Source organism: Marmota marmota, unplaced genomic scaffold, assembly GCF_001458135.2.
Source record: "Marmota marmota marmota unplaced genomic scaffold, marMar, whole genome shotgun sequence".
NCBI classification, from domain to species: domain Eukaryota; kingdom Metazoa; phylum Chordata; class Mammalia; order Rodentia; family Sciuridae; genus Marmota; species Marmota marmota.
In genome coordinates this window covers 25,402,622-25,423,920 of record NW_025999869.1, presented here as the reverse complement: position 1 = coordinate 25,423,920, position 21,299 = coordinate 25,402,622, and the positions used below count along the sequence as shown (strand labels likewise).

At 51.0% G+C, this 21,299-nt stretch overlaps 1 protein-coding gene and 1 long non-coding RNA gene across 5 annotated transcripts in view; both read right to left on the bottom strand.

Annotated features, from left to right (window-relative positions):
- The window catches only part of Jade2 (jade family PHD finger 2), a 52,634-nt gene that overhangs the window by 8,610 nt on the left and 22,725 nt on the right, over positions 1 to 21,299 (bottom strand). For all 4 annotated transcript variants that reach the window (XM_048783760.1, XM_015492770.2, XM_015492771.2 and 1 more), the window contains 6 exons: positions 20,542 to 20,699; positions 15,598 to 15,758; positions 14,797 to 15,008; positions 13,158 to 13,325; positions 11,623 to 11,739; positions 10,053 to 10,517 (listed from right to left, as the gene is read on the bottom strand). In XM_048783760.1, the coding sequence (XP_048639717.1) occupies positions 10,053 to 10,517; positions 11,623 to 11,739; positions 13,158 to 13,325; positions 14,797 to 15,008; positions 15,598 to 15,758; positions 20,542 to 20,699 (1,281 nt within the window). The remainder of the gene's footprint in view (positions 1 to 10,052; positions 10,518 to 11,622; positions 11,740 to 13,157; positions 13,326 to 14,796; positions 15,009 to 15,597; positions 15,759 to 20,541; positions 20,700 to 21,299) is intronic.
- Positions 1,442 to 10,046, bottom strand: LOC125610798. Its single transcript, XR_007340841.1, has 3 exons — positions 8,405 to 10,046; positions 6,557 to 6,560; positions 1,442 to 1,452 (listed from the first exon to the last, which is right to left on the bottom strand). It is a non-coding gene; the product is annotated as an uncharacterized LOC125610798 (long non-coding RNA).

Below are 21,299 nucleotides of genomic sequence, written 5' to 3'. Positions count from 1 at the left end.
CAGATCTCCCACCTCTGGGGGTCACTGATGAAGAAGGAAGCCACCTGGGATAGAGGTTACTGCTGCTACCCTGCACAGGACATCTGGAAATCAATTCCCAGTCAGTGAGTGCATCCCCGGCCATGTGATCCAGAATATGGAGTCAAGAGGAGCCTAGGCCCTAGGGCCCTGGCTGAGCCAGAGCCAGCAGGGGCTACCTGGTTAGCTCAGCCCAGCAACTGTACCTTCCTCCCCTGGTCTTAACCTTCAGGCCTAGGGCTTGGGATGTGGCTTAGTGGTAGAGCACTTGTCTAGCATGTGCAAGGGCTGTGTTCTATCCCCAGCAATGCAAAAAAACCACCACCACCACCACCAACAACAACAACAATAAAACACATAAAGAAATGAACTTCTTGGGCTGGGGTTGTGGCTCAGCAGTAGAGCACTTGCCTAGCATGTGTGAGGCCCTAGGTTCCAACCTCAGCGCCACATAAAAATAAATAAAATTAAGATATTGTGTCCAACTACAACTAAAAGAAAAATATATTAAAAAAAATTTAAAAGATTAAAAAAAGAAATTAACTTCTAGGCTGAGCCAGTCATTCTGTCTCCCAAGGCCCTTCCAACATGGTTGTTGTCCTTTAAGTCCACAGTGACCCAAGGCTCATCAGGGCCTCTCCAGGTAAGTCAAGTTTATCCTTCACCTCCTGTCCCAGCGAAGAAACTCCTCAGACACAAGGACTGTGGCAGACACCAATACTTGTCCTAAGGCACACATGGCCCTATAAATTTGGAGCTAGAGATTAGGCAGAATGGCTTTGAAAGTAGACAGGCAGTCCTAACCCACCTGTGCCCAGATCTACCTGCTGCACTGGGACCTGAGCCAGGTCTGTGCTACTCTGACCAAGGTTCCCACACTGACATGGCCACAGTCACTCAGCCATATGGCAGACTTCCTTAGCAGAAAGTTGCAGAGGTCTCTCTGATTTCCTTAGGCCAGCTGGGAAGAGTCCCTAAAGGGCTTTGAAGGCATCCTACTTATTAGCCCACGGGACATGGACACATCCTTCAGGTGATCTGGAAGCACATGAAAGATGGACCACATCACACTTGCCCTCTTGGCACCTCACCCAGCTTGCCACCATCCCTCACTAGCTGCTCTCTCACAACTTCCTGGGGCACAGATTTGGGTTCCACCCCCGTGAGACCCTTCCATGGTCTGCCATCACCTTCTGCTCAGAATGGAGTCTCCAAGGAGCAACGGCAGTGGCAAAGCTGCTCAGCTAAGTCCTGGGTCCTAGCAGGGTCTTTCCAGCTGAGGCATCTTGGTCCCTAGCTGGGTTTGTCCTCTTCAAGGCAGAGGTCAACCTGATTCTGAACCCCTATTTGTTTGGCATGACCACCACTTCTCTGGGGCCTGAGGGTAGCTGTGATCAGACTTCTCTGTGGGGTCTAAGCATCCCTCTTTCCCTCCTGAGCCTAGTCTTGAAGGAGATCCTAGAACAAGGCTTGCACTAGTTCCAAGCCTCTGAAGGACGGGCTCTGTAAGGACTTTCCATGGCATTACAAGGTGGTGTGTCCATCCCCAGCCTACACCATGAATACCAGATCTTGTGGAGTGGAGCCCCAGGTCTACTATTCACATGGCCACCACCTCCTTAAGGGACGGCCTGGGGCTGCAACTACTTAGGAATAGCCTGTAAGTTCTTCTCTCTGGAGTCCTGGCATGGCCTGCCTTCTTCAAATCCTGAGCTTCCTCAGGACTGCATTCTACCCAAAATCCTCCCCATAGCCCTAAGTACCAGCTAAAGCTCTTCTTTCTTGTGTGGGGCCCTGGGCTTTGTAGTTAGCAATGCCATGGGGAGTCCCTTTCTTCCTAGGGCCTGCCACCCAGGAGGGCAGATAAATGCTGACCAAGTATCGGAGAGCCCTGACCCAGAGCTGGGGAGAGGAGCCAGGCTTCCTGGAAAAAGGGACAGCTAGGCCTAGCAGAAGTTGATCACACACACAGCCTGGTGACAAGGGATCCACAGTAAGGCCAATCAGTGAAGGGGCATGGCCAGGCCCAGCATCAAGGGAGCAGCGAGGACAGGTAAGACCAGAAGGGGGAAGGGCAGGCTCTGAGCTCTGACTGAGCCAGGCCAAGGGAAGCTGTGGAGGGATTCTGCAGAGGGGTGAGCTGAAACCTCAGAGTCGTCCTGGATGACCTGCTCTCTTCATCTGCATCCATCATCCCCCATCAGTTATATCCATGGTCTTTCCTTGTGACCCTAAGTCCCTACAGCTCCTAATCCTCCCTCATCATCTATCATGTGAATAAGAAGCCATCAGACTCATCTGCTATCCCATAGAAATCTTGACAAAAATCAGACCACTTCCTTCCTTCCCTTACAACCTCCCATGGCTTCTATACCAGGTGGAATGGTGTCCCCCCCAAATTCATGTCTGCCGGGAACCTCAGAACGGGCTTTCTCTGAAACTGGGTCTCCGTGGTTGTCATTGGTTAAGATGAGGCCACACTGAATTAAGATGGGCCCTTAATCTGACTGATGCCCTTATAAAAGACCATGTGACGATACAGGGACATAGAGACAGTCAGGGAGACCATGGCATGAGAGCAGAGGCACAGACTGCAGTGATGCACCCAGGAGTCCAGCAATTCCAAGGCTTCCCAGGACCACCAGAAGCTAGGAGTGGAGAGTGGAACAGACTCTCCCTTGGAGCCTGCAGGAGGAACCAGCCCACTGACACTTTGACTTTGGACTTCCAGCCTCCAGAACCGTGAGGACAAATTTCTGTTGCTTTAAAGTCATCTAGCTGATGCTACCTTGATGGACAAACCTAGGATACAAATAGAACTTCCCTCATGTCTCATCTCATGGCTTATGTCCCACAGCCTAGCAGGTCTCTTCTCTCCCTGTCCTGCCCACTTCCACTCTGGGACCCTAGTACACATTCACCCTTGGCCTGGGAGGCTCATCACCCACCTACTCATGGCTGGCCCCTGTCCTTTAGCTTTGGGCTCAAATATCACCTCCAGAAGGTCATCCCTGGCTCGAGCATCTAAGCAACCCAATATTATTCTCCTTCTCACAGCCTGGCCCATTCCTCTCTAATAGCCATAAGGAATTGGAGGTGAGGGGGTAGACTTGGAAAGGGAAATGGATCATGGTTATTTTGTTGTTCCCAGCCCAATCAGGGCTATTTTGGAGCTTAAAATATAAGCCAGTCATATCTAATCTAAAGAGAAATTCATCAAGGTCTAACTTTCAAAACATTTCTAGAACACGCCACCCTGGAGTTTAATCCACTCTTAGACCTAACATCCAAAGGTGAGGAACCAGATGAAGTAAGGTCCTATGTTGCAATTTCCCCCCCAAAATCACTGAGAGCCATACTTGATTTCCTTGTAAGATGTAGATATAGTTTGTCTCTGATCTGAAACTCTTTTTATTTATTTATCTATTTATTCATTCATTTATTTATTGTTGCTATTAGCAGTACAGGGAATTGAACTCAGGGCCTCATGCATGCTAAGCAAATGCTCAACCACTCAACCACAGCCACATTCCCTTCTGAAACTATAAAGCAAGGCTTCTTAAGACAAGCCCAGGGGGCTGGGGATGTGGCTCAAGCGGTAGCGCGCTCGCCTGGCATGCGTGTGGCCCGGGTTCGATCCTCAGCACCACATACAAACAAAGATGTTGTGTCCGCCGAAAACTAAAAAATAAATATTATCTCTCACTCTCTCTTAAAAAAAAAAAAAAAAAAAAGACAAGCCCAAATGAATCCCTGGCTTCAAAGTCACTGCAGTGGGTAGTGGATTCTCAGGCTGAGGGGACACCTAACTCTAGGGGTGAAGCCTTAAATACACATTTTAGACAGAACTGCAGACTCAAAGAACTACTTGCCTCAGGTCAGGGCCCTCTATAGCAAAGTGCAAAGGAAACGAGTTAAACAATGCACTGTGGCATGAGAGAAAAGATAGCAGAACTTCTGCTGGTGTTTTATTATTATTTTTGGAACCTATTAAAAAGTCTAGTTATGCTATTCTATAATATGCAGTGGTAGCGAAGAATGAGATACTTAAAATACAACATCCTGCAGTATCAGCTCAAACTCTTTTACTGATAAAGACCAAACTGCCTGGGGATTCAACTCCAGAGACAAGAATGCTTCCTTCTGTAGAATCCCAATGTTCTTTGATTGGTACTTTGGTCACACTTTGACCACCAGATCCACCAGTTGAAGGGGGCTTACAGAGATGGATCCTTTAGCATCTACTTCACCCTGAAATCACCTATTAGTTTTCTAATTTCTTAGTAACATAATAATCTCAGTAACACGGCAACACTTTACTGCATGTAAATACTGAATTCCTTTACCCTATGGCTTCTGGGAGACGAAGTATTATCTCACTTTAGAAGCTTGCATAGACCCATAGGCTCCTTACACTGTCATTTTTTTTTTTTTTTACTATAAAGTTAAAACATTCTCATTTTAAAGATAGCAGTACAAAAATGAATCAAGAAGAAAACTAGGAAAGTTCCAATAACTAGGGCAGGGAGTGGTAATAAACACAGGTTTTATTTATTTATTTATTTATTTTTTGCTACTAGGGATTGAACTGAGGAGCGCTTAAATACTAAGCTACACCCCCACCCTCCCCACTGAGCTCCAGCCCCAGCCACTTTGGGTCTTGTTATGTCCCACAGTTTTACTGTTTTTTTGTTTTGCTACTGGGTGTGGAACCCAGTGCAAAGCACAATACAAGCCCCCGGTGGTTTTTTTTTGTTGTTTATGTTTTGTTTTGGTAGCAGGGATTGAACCCAGGGAGCACTTAATCCCAGAGCCACATCCCCAGCCTTTTTTTATAGTTTACTTAGAGATAGGAACTCTGAGTTACTTAGGGTGCTAAATTACTGAGGCTGGCTTTGAACTTGCTGAGCAACATCTCCAGCTCTGTTTTATTTTGGAACAAGGTCTTGATCAACTGCCCAGCCTGGCCTTGAATTGGTGATCCTCCTGCCTCAGCCTGCTGAGCTGCTGGAATTCCAGGTGTGTTCCACTGCGTTGGGCCCAGTCCCAGGTTTTACATTTAAAAAAAAACAAAAAACAAAACACTTTTTTTTTGAGATAGGGTCCTAATTGCCCAGGCTGGCCTAGAACTTGCATACCCCCGACCCCCCCAACTTTTCACTCCTTCAAAGGTACAGATAGATTTATTTAAGAAAGTAGATACAGATTCAAGAGAGAATGGGGAAATCTCAAGGAAGGGAACCGCTGGGCTACAGCAAGGAATAAATCTCATGGGGGCTCTCTCCAGAGCCCTCTGGAAAGAGAGCTGAACTTGCCATCCTTCTGCCTCAGCCTTGGATTAAATAGCTTGGATTAAAGCTCACACTGTTGCACTTGGCCAGGTTTATTTATTTTAAATATATTAATTTCTATATATTATTATACTTAATGTAAACTAAATACTTTTAGTTGTAGATGGCACAATACCTTTATTTATTTGTTTATATATATGTGGTGCTGAGATTGAATCCAGTGCCTTACACATGCTAGGCAAGTGCTCTACCACTGAACTTAGACCCCAGCCCCCAGGTTTTATATCTTGATGAAGTTGTACTGTTAATCAATGAGTTTTAGAGAGAGCCTGGGTGTGGGGCTGAGGAGCAGGGAGGACTCAAAGCTGGATGTTGAGCTAGAATGGACCAGTGTTGGGGTGCTCCCAGAGAAGTGGAGGCCAGGAAGGAGCAGGCATCTTTATTTTTTATTTATTTATTTTTTTTAAATATTTTTTATTTTTTAGTTATTGGCAGACACAACATCTTTGTTTGTATGTGGTGCTGAGGATCGAACCCGGGCCGCACGAATGCCAGGCGAGCGCGCTACCGCTTGAGCCACATCCCCAGCCCGAGCAGGCATCTTTAGTGTGAGATGTTTGAAGGGGATTTACAGAGCTAGAGTTCAGGAGGGAGATATGGGTTGACACCAGTTCTCTGTTACAGGAAAAGCTGTGGAATGGATACTTCAGACAGAGGAGCCAGGGAAGAAGCAGGACCTTAAGGCTGACCTGGTCAGAGCATCCATGATGAAAAGATTAAGGCCAAGGTCAAGCTTGAAAGCACTGACAACCAATGCTTCGGGTGAGGGATGAGGATGGACAGTGGGAGGTGGAGGCTGCTGGTGACCAACACAGAAGGCTCTAAGATGCAGTAGTGGTGAAGAGCCTGGCCACAGGAAGCAAATCCCATGAGGGATGACAGGAAAGGAGAAATGGGGAGGGCAGTGGAGTATCCCACGACCCCAGGGAGGTGGGAGGCAGGACTGATTGATTCCAGTGCTGGTGGAAAAGGTCCTGAGGAGGGGATAATAAAGGGCAGAGTTGGTTCCCTGCAGGTGTAAACTGGATAGAGGTTTTTTGAGGGGAGGAAGGAAGGCAGCAAGGACAGAGATGGGGTCCAGGGGCTCACTGGCAGGAAGTGGAGGTCTCTGGGCTGAGGAAGAGATGAGCTATCTGTTAATGGACAGGGAGAGCCACAGGGGAGGTGGCAAGGTTGGGAAAACCCACCACGCTGCTGGACAAGGCCGCTGGCAGGTGTCTCGGGAATCCTTTGCTCACTGCTATGGGCAGAGAGTATCTTGCATGCATGAGGCTCTTCCAGGGGTGTGGCCCAGCACAGGGGCAAGGGTACGGGCACCCAGCTAATACCAGAGCCAGGGGTAGGAGTTTGGGGAGTTCTGTGTCACTGACCTGGGAGCAGTTGGAGGTAGTGACTAGGTTTGGGGGGAGGGACAGGGGCAGTAGGTGCTGAAGAAGTCCTGGAGGCTGAGGACGCAAAGATCTGGATAAGGTAGGCTTTGGTAGTGGGAAGTAGAGATGAGGGGACTATAATGTAGGCAGTGAAGACAGTAAACAGTGATTAAATGACAAGGAGGAAGGTGGCAAATGTCAGGAAAGGGCAGGACCCATTTCATACTCAGCCCTTCTCTCCCTGGGAGGGCAGCAGTAATGAGGCTGTGAGGGGGGCAGTGGTGTCCATCTTCAGGGCAGATGTGTGTCTAATAGGTACCTCTACCCTCCCGGCCTCTTCCCCAGGACAGGTCCTCAAATAAACTCCTGGGAGTGAGATCCATAGCCATAGGGAGCAACACAGAGCCTGACCACCAGCGTGGTTGCTAGGGGACACTAGCTGGTATTTGTAAGGCTGATGTTCAGTGCTGCAATTTTTCTGTCAGCCGTGAATAACTCCGGGAGGCGGTGCTGGTCTTATTTTCCTGAGCTGCCCACCAGGGCCAAGGCCTATGGCTGAAATGTTTAGGAAAGTGCATCTTCTGGGATGACCATAAATAAGGGATTTCATGCTGTGGCAGTCCCAGATTCTGCTTCTCTCAGCAACCCCCTGCCTGACTGTAGAGGGACAAATCAATCAGGAAGGCTGCTTCCCACCCCCGGCACCAGGCCTGCCTCTTCAGTTGTTTGTGGAGCCCACCCTTGCAGCCCTAGGCTTGGCTTCCCTGCTAAGAGCTGAACACTGTTCGGGGCGAGAGCATTGACAAGAATCGCAGCCAGCACCGGAGGGCACTGTGATTAACCTCTGTCCCTGGTCTTCACGGTAACCAAGATCAGTTTGATTTTTATTCCCATTTTATAGACAAAGAAACCAAAACTCAGATAACATGGAAACTGAAACAAAGAAGGTGCAGAGCTGGGAAGTACTGGACTAGACACAGACCCAGGCCACCCAGGGCTTCGATCTCAAGCCCTGCCCTACACCTCCCCGATGGATCCAGGCCAAGGTGGCCCAGTGCCCAGTCACAGGCTGGATACTCTTGGCTCTTGGCACTGGGCCATGGTAAGAGGCTGGGCCCACTGGCCAGGCCACCACCACCATGGGACTTTGCAGAAAGCCTCCGCAGCAGCAGAGTTCTATGCGTGGCCATGAGAGGCCTTGGTGCAGGAGCACCGAGGGGGTGACCTGGCTCACTGCTCTCTCTGATGGTCTTCCTCCTCAGCCTGCCAAGGCTGGCTTCACCTTGCCCTGCTCCCAGCTGGTGCCCACCATCCTAGCCCTGTGGCTGCTGTGGAAGTCACAAGACAAGACCCACATGAGCCACAAGGGCTGCACAGACATCAAAAGTTGCCCTGACTCCTCTTTCTGGAGAGGACACCTGCCTTGGAAGGGGTCTGTGGAAGTCCTGCTTGCACTGGGTCCCTGGGAGCCTGCTCAGCCGGTTTCCTGGCAACTTAGCCTCAAACCCTGGCTCCACCTGTACCAGCTGGACACAGGGGTTGGGAGGTTGGGGCACTGATATGGGGATGCTTTTGCCCGGGAAATTTACAGAATAGAGAATGAGCCAACGTTGCATTTCCTGACTCAAGCCCTCCCGCAGTTCAGCTCTGAAGTCTCTAGGAAACAAGCTCCTCTGAGGCTTCCTGTCACCTCATCTCTCTGAGCCCCAGTTTCTTCACTTGCTCGGTACAGCTGGGAGGATAATCTTCTTTTCCAGTATGATGATTATAGAAGTGAGACGATTCCTGGACCTTCACATACAGCCTAGCCAGGGTCAGGGCTAGGCTGGAGGGCTGCTGCTCAGCACGACCAGGGAGGTCAGATTTGATGGGTCATTTGGGAACAGCAGGAGCAAAGCAGCTGTTTATACAAGAGACCCTGGGAATGGGAACTTGGGGGTGGCCTCAGGACAACTCTGGAAGTGTCTTGGTCTCAGAGGGCTAGTATCATGCCCTCGCCCTGTGTGACAGAAGGCCAGGCTGCCCAGGAGGTGGTGACTCCAAGGCAGGTGGCCTTGCCCTCTGCCCTGGCTATAGCAAGAAACATGTGACCCCTCCCACCCTCTCCTCTTCCTTTTGACCTGGTTGTAGGCTGGGAACTGCCAGGCAGTAAGTCCTCTCTCAGGCCACTAAGGTCACTTCCCCTTTTGTCCGGGCCCCAGGGCAGATAAATGGGGTGAAGAGGAATGGGGAAATGGGGTCCAGCTACCTCTGCACAGCAAAACACTTGCCGAGATGCTTGACCCATTTTATAGATTGCTCACCGAGTTGTGGGTAATAAAAGCAGATACCTCAGATTACACAAAAGCTTCCCTGATGCTTCCACCCAGGGTTGTTTCCTGGAGCATGCCAACTCATTCACAGCAATCCTGCGACTCCTCCTCCCTGGGGAGGATTTGGAAATTCCAGGTGCAGTGAGACCATCCTTATTTATTTATTTATTTATTTTAGTGCTGGGGATTAAGCTCAGGGGCACTCGACCCCAGCCTTATTTTATATTTTATTTAGAGATAAGGTCTCATCAAGTTGCTTAGTGCCTTGCTTTTGCTGAGGCTGGTTTTGAACTCATGATCCTCCTGTCTCAGCCTCCCGAGCCACTGGGATTATAGGCATGCGGCGAGACCATCTCTATTTAAATCTTGCCTATGCAGCTTGCAGACATTGTGGTCCACAAGCCCAGCCTCACAGGATCTACTGGCCACTCTAGGCTTATCCCTCCACTCCATGCAGGCTGCAGACCCTCAATGCCTGCACCCATGCTTTGTGCCTCAGTTCTGTCTGCAAGGTACCCACTGGGAGCCACATTGACACCTGTATACCCAGACCCGCACAGCATAGGTCAGTGGGGCAGCTTGGGAAGTTTCAGTCCCTCTCCTGCCTGATTCTAAAGCTCACATGTTAGGACCAGGTAGTGCCATGGAGGTCAGAAGTGGGGCAGAAGTGATTAGGAGCCAGGCACCTGGACCTCTGACTCAACTCTGACACTTCCCAGCCTCCCTTCCTTGGTAAGGTCACCTTCACCAGAGCCCGAGAAAGCTCTAGGACTAAAGGTATTCAAAGAAGCAAGAGCTGAATCCTTCTGTGTTCTGTAAAGTATCAGCCCCCCCCCCAACCCCGTACTGTCCACAACTTGGAAGCCCCCAGCCCCTTAGCTGATCTTAGAGCAGGGCACTTGGCTAGGACCCACAGCTGCCAGGTGAGTCCTGGATGGCTGTCCCAGGGCAGTGAGCCAGAGCAGAAAGGCCTCCTGAGGTGGCCTACCAGGGCTACTCACCCTCTCCAGGTCCTGCCTCAGGTGTGTGAAGAGCTTCAGGCGGCGGTAGAGGACGTCCTGCTCCTGCTGGGCCAAGTTGTCCACCTCATCAGTCTTGGGCGTCAGCAGCGGCTGGTTGGCATTGGCTTTCCTCTTCAGCTTCCAGTACTGGTAGATGAAGTCGACCAGCGCCTCAGCCAGGTCCAGCCGCTCGGCCACCTCAGCCGGCTCCACCAGCTCGTAGAAGTCTTCTTCCAGCTGCTGCAGCCTCTGCTTGCGCAGAGTCACCTTTTCCATGTCCTCGATGGCCTGGCTGGGCTCTGGGGGCTCGGATGTAGGCTCGCACCGCGGGCCCCCATCACTGTGCTCCTGGCAGAATGACTTGAACTTGACCTCATCGTTGTCTGCTAATATAGTCCGCATTTCTAGGCCATGGTCAAAGGCGCACGTGACATGGAATGCAGTGACACAGGAAGGCATTGAACACTGGAGGGAGAGAAAGGCAGCATGAAAGGAGCCCTGGTGAGAAGGAAAAGGATATGGGACTTGCCACAAAGCTCCACTAACAATGCTGAATGCCTGGGAGTCCTACATAAAATGGCATGGGCTCCCAACGCCCTGCCTGGGATGGAAGGAGTCATAGGACAGGGGAGCCCTGGGACACCTGGAAAGGTAACAGATCGGCACAACACACTCCTGGGGAGTCAATGATTCTGTGACCTCTGGGGACAAGCTGCATTTCTGTGTGGGCAAAATGAGCAGAAGGCATCAAAAGAAAGGCTGATGACGGGCCACGCCTCCTCTACTACTGTGACATCATCTAAGGCGGGGATCCTCATTGCCAATCTGGGAGGAGGGGCTGCAGTCTTGCCCAGGCAGCTGAGGCCTGACCCTCCCTTCCAGCCTTGTTTCAGCAGCAATGCCCCCTAATATTAGGAACCAGCAATGCTGCACTCAGAAACCCTTCTGAAGGTCTTATAAATGGGTGAAGGCACAGGTAGTGTCTGCATCAACAATTCCATTCCTGAAGAGATGAGATGGAAAAGGATGCCCCCCACCCCCAGAGATATCAGAATCACGTGGGACCTTGACAGCGTGCCAATTCTCAGTTCTAGATCTACTAAATCAGAACCTCTGGGAAGGAGGCCCAGCAATGTGTGTTCAATAAGCCCTCCCGGATCTGATGCACACTAGATTCTGGGAACCAAGGCAGACTAGTGCAGTCCTGTGGCAGGAGAGCCCATTAGCTCAGCTGGAGGGGAAATTTGATTCCCATTACTCCCAAGTCAAGCCTGATGTCTAAAGCAAGGTAAATGTCTTTATTAAGCCTAAAAACACTCTCAGGGAAAGCCAAGTTCTCAGCGCTCCAATGGGGTGGTGAGCCACCCTGTCTCTGGAGGACCTAAGGATAAAAAGGAATGCTCACCTTCTCCCAGGAGTAATCTTGAGTCTGGCCCCAGCCCCACACTTCATGGGCCCATCTGTGGTCCCACTGCAGTAGCATAGGGGCAGGGTGGGGTGAGGGCAGGGAGAGGGTAGAGACTGCAGTCTGTTTTCCAGGAGACTCCAGGGGGTGAAATGGGCTTCGTACCTGGATGCAGGTGCCTGTGCACTCCTTGCAGAGGCTGCAGGACAGAGCCCAGCGGCTGGCTGGAATATGTGAGATCTTGGTGATGGGCTCCATCTTCTCTGGACAGCCAATGCTGACCTGAGCAGGACATAGGGAACTGTGTCAATCCCCAGACTGCCTCAGGGAACCTGTCACATGGGGGCTGCCCACAGAAACCAGGTGGTAGGCAGAAAGAACAGTGGCTGAGCCTCTGAATCCCAATTCCTGACCCCAAACAGGTCCGAGTCCCTCCTCACCGTCCCAAGCTATCTGCTGGGCAAATTGTGTGCTCATCTGTGACTAATCCTGGACTGTGACTGAGGGACAATGCACATGAGCATCATGTACAGTTGACAGGATGACTGTGCTGGCCTCCCACAGAAGTGCTTCTGTGTGTGTGTGCATGTGAGAGAAGGGGGAGAATGTGCGAGTCCCTTTTCCTTCTGCATCTCGTTAGCATCTATAACTTATTTTAATTTCATCATTTTTCCTAGACACCAAGAGCAGGCCTTATGGAATCTCCACTTTGGGGTCTTCAGGCCTCTCCTGGCCAAGAGGGATCTACCTTTACTTAGCCCTGCCTAGGGGGACAGGTCTGCATATAAGACCTGTATAGGGCATTGGAGCCAGGAGGCAATACACATTCATCTGGCCATGTCTGAGAATAGAATAAGGGCCCCTCTCTAAAGGGCTCCCATGGTGGGGTCCTTGTTGGTTCTGTCTCTGCTGTGTCCAGGCCAGGCAACACTGAGAGGTAGTCCCAGCCTTTAAGATGCTGCTCTGAAAGCCAGTGGTTTCTGCTGACACAAACGACCACCATCACAGAAAAGTCTGCAATGTGGGCCCCCTGGGCTATGAACCCAGGAAGGAAAGAATCAAATACTGACAGGGTCACCTGGCTCATTTCTGGAAACAGGCAGCATAGGAATGGGGTCTCAATCTGCACAGCACACTGTAGGGCTGGGGCTGAAACTCTAATGAATTTCAGCATTTCACATTTTAAAGAAAATGAATGGTATTCTAGGAGACTGGGGGCCTCTGCTGACGTGTGGACCCAGACTGTAGCCTGTGGCCTTCCCACCTGGCCTCAGCCACAGGCAGACCCCTCCTTCCCAACCACAGCCAGAGCGACAGGCCTGCTGTCCAACTTTTCATTAGGCTTGATGCCTGGTTTTCTTTCAGGTCAGTGGGATTATTTGTGATTTAAACTTGCAGGCTGACTGAGGTTGGAACCACTACCCACATTTTGATAGCTACCACAGCCTGTCCCCTACACGCAGCTAACTGACTTCTGCCCAGACTTTAGATCTACCTCCTGAAATCCCCAGCAGTCCACCATCCCACTTGCCTACCTGAACTGTGCCCAACCCTATGGACCGCTGCCTCAGTTCTTCCCAACCCTGTCACTTAAAGACCCCTGGGCTGTCCCATGGGTTCATCCCCAAGTTCTCAGTTCCATGCAAACCCACTTCCCCAGGTGCTGATCCCTGAGCTGCCACACCCCCACACCCACTCACCTCAGGAATCCACAGGGCGCAGCTGACGTGCACCCACTTGGTCCCACTTCGGGTGGGCTTCAGGGCTCCTCCTCGCTTGGGGCAGAGCAGGCACTTTGGCTGGACTCCCAGGGCACACGTCCGGCAGAGCCAGCTGCCTGTAGGCACCTTCAGGATCCCATAGCAAGCCTGGGGAGAGAGCAGGGTGGTCACGGGTCAAAGGCACTAGCCAGTCTGTGCCTGGACAGCAGTCAGCTCCTCAGGGTTGATGATATGAGGGCTCCTAGAAAGCTCTTTGCCTGCATATTTCACAGTCCTCCAGGAAAGGGCTCAGGCCTGCCCTCTGCTGGGAGGAGGCTCATGTTAGCTAGCAGTTCCTAATCAGGACGAACTTGGGAGGGTCCATGATCCCTCACAAGTTGAATAGAAAAATGGTTATCTATTTTCTAGAACCAAGGCCCACAGTTTTCATCTGTTTCTTAGGAATCTGAACAGGGTTCCTCCTGGTCATGTCTAGAGCTTAACAGAGATACTGGACCTAAGAGCTGCTGGGTGGAAGGGACATGGATGTATGAGGGTCACACTGATCACCCCACCTGTAGTCCCTCCTGAGCTCCCCAGGGTCTAGTTCAGCAGCAGTGGGTACAGATGGCCTCAAAGTCAGGGTCAGAGTGGGTCTACTGGGTACCAGTCAGTTGTTTAGAAACAAGGCCCAGAGATACCCAAGACCTGGAGCCTGAGGGCCCAAGATCAATCGGGGGTGGGGAGGGGACTATCCAGACTATACCTAGTTTATAATACCAGGAATGGTAGTAAGTACTCACAGTACTTACTCTACTATACTAAGCAAATAACTCATAATAAACAATTTAAATGCCCCCCCCTTTGGTACCCAAGAGTGTTTAATCCCTGAGCCACATCCCCCATACTTTTATTTTGCTTACAGAATTGCTAAATTGCTGAGATTGGCTTAGAACCTATGATCCTCCTGTCTCAGCCAACCTCCCCACCAGCTGCTGGGATTACAGTCATGCATCACCAGGGCTAATTTAAAGGTTTGACAAGTCTTTTTTTTTTTTTCCTTCTCAGGGCTGGGATAGAGCCCAGGGCCTCAGACATGCTAGGCATTGTCTGTATCACTGAGTTACATCCCCAGCACCAATAACTCACTTTTATTGATAGTTGAGGGAAAAAGAGGCCCAGACCCTGCTTGTGTGTTCACTTACTCCTGCAACATTGTCTAGGGTCACACAGCTTGTGAAGGACACAACCATGTTTTGAAACCAGGCAGGCTGGCTCCATGCTTGGCTCTCAATCACTACACTGTGCTGCTACTTCTTTTGAAGTTCAGGACATGAGAAGTGAAGGGAGAGTAGAGTAGGGTAGGATGATCCACGGGGGTGTCTGAGGTAGATGGGAGAAGACAGAAAGGCAACCCAATGGGCATTTGCTCAAGTCTGGCTGTGGGGCTGAGTCAAGGGCCCTGGTATCCCTAGAAGCTCAGGGCATCCATGGCATTGCCTCCCTCCCTCCCTGCTAAGGGAGGTGGCTCACAGCATCCCGGAGCACCTACATACAGCCAGAACGACCAGCCCCGACAGGGGTCCACCCAGGCAGCAGGTACATGCATCACCAGGTCAGGGAGGAAAGGGCTGCCCACCTGGTGCACACAGACGTTGCACTTGTCACAGAAGACCATCTCGTTGCCATCCTCGCCCTCAGGGGAGCGGCACACGTCACAGACCACATCCTCATCATACTCAATGCCCAGCCCCTCCTGCGTCTCAATGGCCCGGGCCATATTCTGGTGGCACAAAGTCTCCAGTTCCTCCAGCACACGTTCTAACGTCAGCTCGTCCAGCTTGGGCCTCTCTGTGGGGAGAACAGTAGTGGGTGGTGTCAGGAATTCTGGGCAGATATATGGAAGATTTTTTTGCTTGGCCACCATGTGCCCTGGGACTCAGCTCCACCCTCTAAAGATGGAACAGGCTGGACCATCCTATCACAAAAGCTCCTAACCTGTGTGGTGTTCTCATTGTAGACAGCTGGCCTGAGACTACACATGTATGTATAGAAAGCATGGAATGCTGTGTGCAGCAGGCATTTCCAAAGGTGGCTGAACAGGGCAGACCTGGTCCTTCCTTGACACATCAGTGGGCTTTAGCCAGGATGGTAATACCCAATGCCCGGGCCCTGCTTGTATGTTTACTTACTCCTACAACATTCATGTATGCTCCAATAGTCCCAAGAACCCTGTGAATCATGCTATTATTGCAGCCACCTGACAGCTGCAAAATCTTCAGGATGCACAGAGATACTAAATAACTATACCTATCAGTAACGCAGAAGTCACTGTTCCCCAGTCTCAGCCACTGTCTTTCTAGGGGTGAGGATGCTGCGACTGGGAAGGAAACCCTCCCTCCCTGTCCTGATTCCATTCCTAGCACAGAGGGTCACCTACCCATCTCCTTGAGCTCGGAGTTGATAAGCTCCAGCCAGTAGGCGTCAATCTCGTCCAGGTCATAGCGGCTGCCCTCTGGCCAATCAGGCTGGGAGGCCTCACCAAGTGCAGAGTTGTCTGGGGATCCCTGTGCAGGGGGGCCTTCCAGTGGTGGGAGGATCCTAGGAAATCAAGAGGGGTTGTCATGAAGGGAAGGACCCTCAGCCGCCAGGCTTGGGGGCTCCAGTGAGCTGGTCAGTGAGGAGCTGGTGGCCAAGTGTGAGGTCTGACTTTTGATGCCCAGCAGGGACCACTCCTGTGCATCCCCTCCTCCTATTTCTTCCTCCATCATCTGCCCACCCTGCCGACACTCGGATGGCTATGGGTACACAGGAAATATAAGACCTAAAGGGCTATGGAGAAGCCCCAGCTCACTGCATAAACATCCATGACCAGCCAGAGCCCATCTCCACAATCCCCCCACCAGGGTGGCTGGGCCTAAACGGAAGCCTCCTGATCAGCCTGGGCCTGTAGGAGGTGTCCCAAGTGACATCCCAAGCAATGCCCTGTGCCAGTCACTTGGGAACAAGTAGGATAGAGCCAGTTCGATTCCAGGTCCTTTAACATACTCCTCCAGGTGGGGAGGGGCCAGGGATTGATTAGCTACCCACCTTCACAAGCCCTGGTCCCTCCTTCACCAACAGCCAGAAAATGCCCTGGTCTTGAGTAGAACTGTGGCCAGTTCTCCTCGGGGGTGTGAGGGGGCCCTGCCAGGTTTCAGTGCTACAGCCCCAGCTACAGCAACGCCCAACACCTGTCCTTCCCCAGATCCGGTACATAAGCAGCAAATATCTTGGGTTACTTATGTCCCCACCAACACTGCCCAGGACGGAAGCAAAGTCTCCTGCATACAAAATTGCACCCACCATGGTCCCAGGATCACATCCCAGCTCAGCTCTCCCTTGGGGACACAGCTCTGTCTCTGAGGCAGCTTGGAAAGGCTGTATAGATTACATCACAGCTCCCCCATTGAATGTTCTCATGTTCTCATCCCGAAAATGGGCTAATGACATTAGTACCTACCTTATATAGTTAGTGAGAGGATTGTAAGGATTAATATGTATAAAGTTCTTAGAAAAGTGCCTGGCACACATACATAGTCAAGGGGGAAATTTTGCCTTGTGAGGAGGTCAGTGTCCCCTCAGCTCAGCCCTATGCTGTCTCTCAGATCCTGATGCCAGTTCAAAATGCCAGTGCTTAGCCAGGTGCAGTGGCTACTCAGGAGGCTGAGGCAGGAGGATCACAAGTTCGAGGCTACACTGAGCAATTTGGCAAGATGTTGCCTCAAAGTAAAATAAAAATTTTAAGAAGGGCTGGGGATGTAGATTAGTCACAGAGCACTCACCTAGCACATAGGAGGCCCAGGTTCAATCCCCAGTACCAAAAAAAAAAAAAAAACAGAACACCAAAATACCAGCTCTTCCCACCCCCCACTGGTTGCCATGGTTATTGCCTGGGAGCCTGGCCTCCATCTGGACAGCACTGCCAGGCCTGAGAGGCCCCTCACTTGCCTGGGAGGCCTCCTGGGGTCGGAGGCAGGGCTGCCAGGGGCTGTGACTCAGCGCACACTGTGGAGAGGAGGGCAGGGCCTGAGATGGCAGAGACATGGCTGAGCTGTGGGGAGGGCGCCTGGGCTCCAGGAAATGCCCCAGGTGTCAGCAAGAGAGGCAGGAAGGTGGCAGGGGACAGGGAGGCAGAGGCCCAAGCAGGAAGACAGGCCTCCAGGCCAGAAGGGAGGCCTAGAAAAGGCTGAGGGGCAAAGAGAAAGGGAAAGGGCTGGCACCACCTTAATGATGTCGGTGGCACCCCACCACCACCCTGGGGGTTCCAATCAGAGCTACACCAAGACCGGAGTCCAACAAAATGCTGCCTTTCCCGGTGAAACAGCCATTTGAACTAATGCTTCCTTTTAAGCGCAGCCTGTCATTTGGTCACGATCTGGCTTTGTTTGTGCCCTAAACATATGCTTAGTCAAGGGTTTGGGGCAGCTCTCATCCAAATGCCCAGCTGCTGGCACAATACTACCTAACCCTGCTTGCTCTGTCAGCTGTTACCTGGCCAGACCTCTAGGGAACAAGATCAGTGTCTTCTCTCTGGGGAGCCAGGGCTGAAGGACTCACACCAGAAAAATGCATTTCCTGGGACTCCCATCTTCACCTGTTTGTCCCCTTCTTGCTCTAGCTATCAAGGAAGATCTCCTACCAGGCATGGACTGACCTGACCGTTGGACATGGCATGGAGGTCAGCTGGAGGACCACTGGGTAGAGACCCATAGGAGAGAAAAGGGTCTCTATCCCATTAAGAGACATTCTCTAGAGGCTGGCTGGGCCCTGGGCTTTCTGGCTATACTAAGGGGGTGGTACAGGCCCTCGCTCAGATTTAGAGGGTAAGGTGGGCAGATTTGCCCAAAAGGCCAGGGAGGGAGGGATAGAGGGGCTGGGACAGTAACTGGGGAGAACAGTTCGAGCTAGCATGCATAAGGCTCTTGCTCTGGGCCCCACACAGATAACCCAAGGCTTGCTCGTGGGGCCTGTGATTTCCTGGCCCAGCCCACTAGGCCCCAGCAACCCTGCAGGAAAGTCCCCAGAATTTCCCAACTTCCTCATCTATAAAATGGGGACAGTACTCTGTACTTTACAAGGCAAGTAAGATCATTAAATGAGAAAATGAACATCCCAGGCTCAGTACAGCAAATCATCAGGCTCAGAGCAGCTCTGGCAATTCTGGCCATGATGGCCGCCACGCACATATTCAGACAAGGGTTGTGCAGTAGGAGGCAGCCAGGGAGATGGATGGGCTGGGCTGGGCTGGGCTGGGGAAGACACAGATGGAGGCATGGAGAGCTCGCCAAGAGAACACCCGTCTTATCCCTTCCAAACCATGGACAGGCCGGGAGCGCCTGGCTCCTGTCATCCTGGTGCAGCTGTGCATATGCTGGGAATGCATGTCACGAAGCCAAGGCAGCCCGAACATGTGCTCTCCTCTTGATGTCAACAGATAAAGTACCCTACAGGCACTCTGAAACTAAGCTACTGGTGTGGAAGCATCTGCAATTAATTACCTAGGTCTGTGGATGTTTCCAGAACCACCTGACATTGACATCAAGTACAAAGGACAGACTGCTGGGGCAGGCCCGATCAGGACTGACTTTTTTCTGCCCAGTAAAGTGGCCTGCCCCTTCTCCTTACCCTGGGCCCTGGCACATGTGGTGACAACTTGGCATGTGTATTCTCACCACCACACCATCAGGCAGGTTCTGGTGTTATCCCCATTTCACAGAGGAAGAAACTGGCTCAAAGAGGTCAAGCCAGAGTTTTCCAGTCTGCCTAGGTGAGGGCACAAAACTGGTTAGGAGCTTCAGCCATGTTGCTGGCCCTAGAAAATGATGTGGAGAATAATCTCTATTGTCCAATTCATTCACTGATGCAGCATATACTCCCAAGGGGCCATTAGAGAAGTTCAGACCTTCCCTTATTCTCAGAAAGTCCCAGCCAAGGGTTGGTGGCACTCAGCCCTCAGAAGTTATTGGACAAGGAAAGGCCCTCCTCAATAGCCAATCCCCACAGAGCACCCGACAGGGTTGAATCTGCTTCCCTTATGATCCTGTGCCCAGCACAAGGCTGGCACTAAGGTTCTCAATGTCTATGAGCCAGTCACAAGTGTGGTTGCCAGGAATCGATGGTGCCAATGTCAAGGGAGGGAACAGCTGTGATCTTTGCCCCAAGCTTGGTCTACATGAGCTCTAGCAAGAGCCAAGGCTGCCAAGGCCAGAAAGGGGCTGCCAATAACCCGAGCTACCCTGCTCAGGCAGGCTGGTGGGTGGGAAGGACAAAACACTAGGCCCCCCTACCTTGAGGGTTCCTCAGGGTGCAGAAAGAAGCACCTGACTGAGCTCTAGTTGGAGGCACAACCTATGGCAATGTGGCTACATCCTGCAAGAGCACCCAGGGGTCTTAGTACTCCATGAAACTGGAAGGCTCCAAAGCCCAGTTAAGACTTCTCTCTGACTCAGACCCTCTGTAAGAACTCCTTTAAAGGGCCTTTTAAAAGAAGATAAGAGCCAGGCATAACACCTGTAACCCCAGCGATTTGGGAAGCTGAGGCAGAGGGATCATAAGTTCAAGGCTAACCTGAGCCATTTAGCAAAACCTTGTCTCCAAATAAATAGGTAAATCAACAAAAAGGGCTAGGGATGTACCTCAGTGGTAAAGCACTTGCTTGCCTAGCATATGTAAGGCCCTGGGTTCAATTCCCAGTACTGCAAAAGAAAAGAAGGGAAAGAAGTTAAGAGCATGGCAGCTTAGCAAGACCCTGTCTCAAAATAAAAAATAAGACCGGGAGCCAGATATAGTGACGCATGCCTGTAATCCCAGAGTCTCAGCAGGCTGAAGCAGGAGAATCAAAAGTTCAAAATTAACCTCAACAAATTACTGAGGCTCTAAGCAACTCAGAAAGACCCTATTCAAAATATAAAAAGGGGGATGGGGATGGGATGGGGATATAGCTCAGTTGGTAGAGTGCTTGCCTTGCATGCACAAGGCCCTGGCTTCAATCCCTGTTACCAAAAAAAAGTCTAGAGATGTTTCTAATCGAGTCCGGAGTGACATCATTCTAAGAGTGACATCCCATTTCTAAGACAAGGAAATGGAGGCCCAGAGAGATCTGGATTCTGACCCAAGGTCACACTGAATGTGAGTGACAATTTGGATCCAAGCAGTCTAGCTCCAGAGCTGAACCCAAGCCAAGGTCCAAAGCCTGAAAAGTGTTTCTAGAGTATTTCTAGAATATTTCAATGATTTATCAGATAAGAGAACTGAATACGAAATAGACAAAAGGAACTCGAGGACTCGTAGGTCCCTTTCGGGAGAGCAGCCTCCCTTTCCTCCTGGGCACTGCCTGTCTCACCTCACCACCGGCTCTGGAATGGCCTCTGCCCCGGCGGGCACCTGCACACCTTTCTCCCATTCCTGTCGCCACGGGTCCGCCAGGATATAGTAGTCATCCGGGCTCAGCTGGTATGAATCTGGAATCTTCATGGCTGTGATCAAGTCTGTCCGGAAAACCTGGCAGGGGAGAGGAGAAGGGGATTTCAGATCACCTTGGGGTGGTCTGGACCATAGGCTGTGGCAAGAGGCATATAAATGCAACCGAAGCGGACTTTCTGCCTGTTCACTTAGAAATAAACCAAAGCAGTAGGAACAACACCTTCTCTGAACCAGCATATGCCCTTCCCATAGTACATGTTCCATAAACACGAGGAACTGAATTCACATGGTTCTAACCTGTTAAAAAAGGACAGAATTTGAATGACCAGTGGGATTTTTTCCTTCCTAAAAGGGGAGAAAAAGAATTGCAGAAAAAGGCAAAAACAAAAAATAAACACAAACAAAAGAAAAAAACCTCAGAGGGCAGAAAAGCATCTGTGAATGTGATACTCACCGATTGGAAGTTTAAAATTATGCTGTAGATTTGCACCCACAGGCACAAGGAGAGATATGAAACAGCACTAAATAGCAACCCCAGGAAAATACCCCCTCACCCCACCCTAGTCCTGTCCTGGAGAATCTGTGTGTGCAAGTCAAGTACTCTATCTCTAGACACATCCCTAGCCCAACTGCAGGAAAATAAAAGGCCATAGTGCAGGGAGAGGATGGAACTTGGGG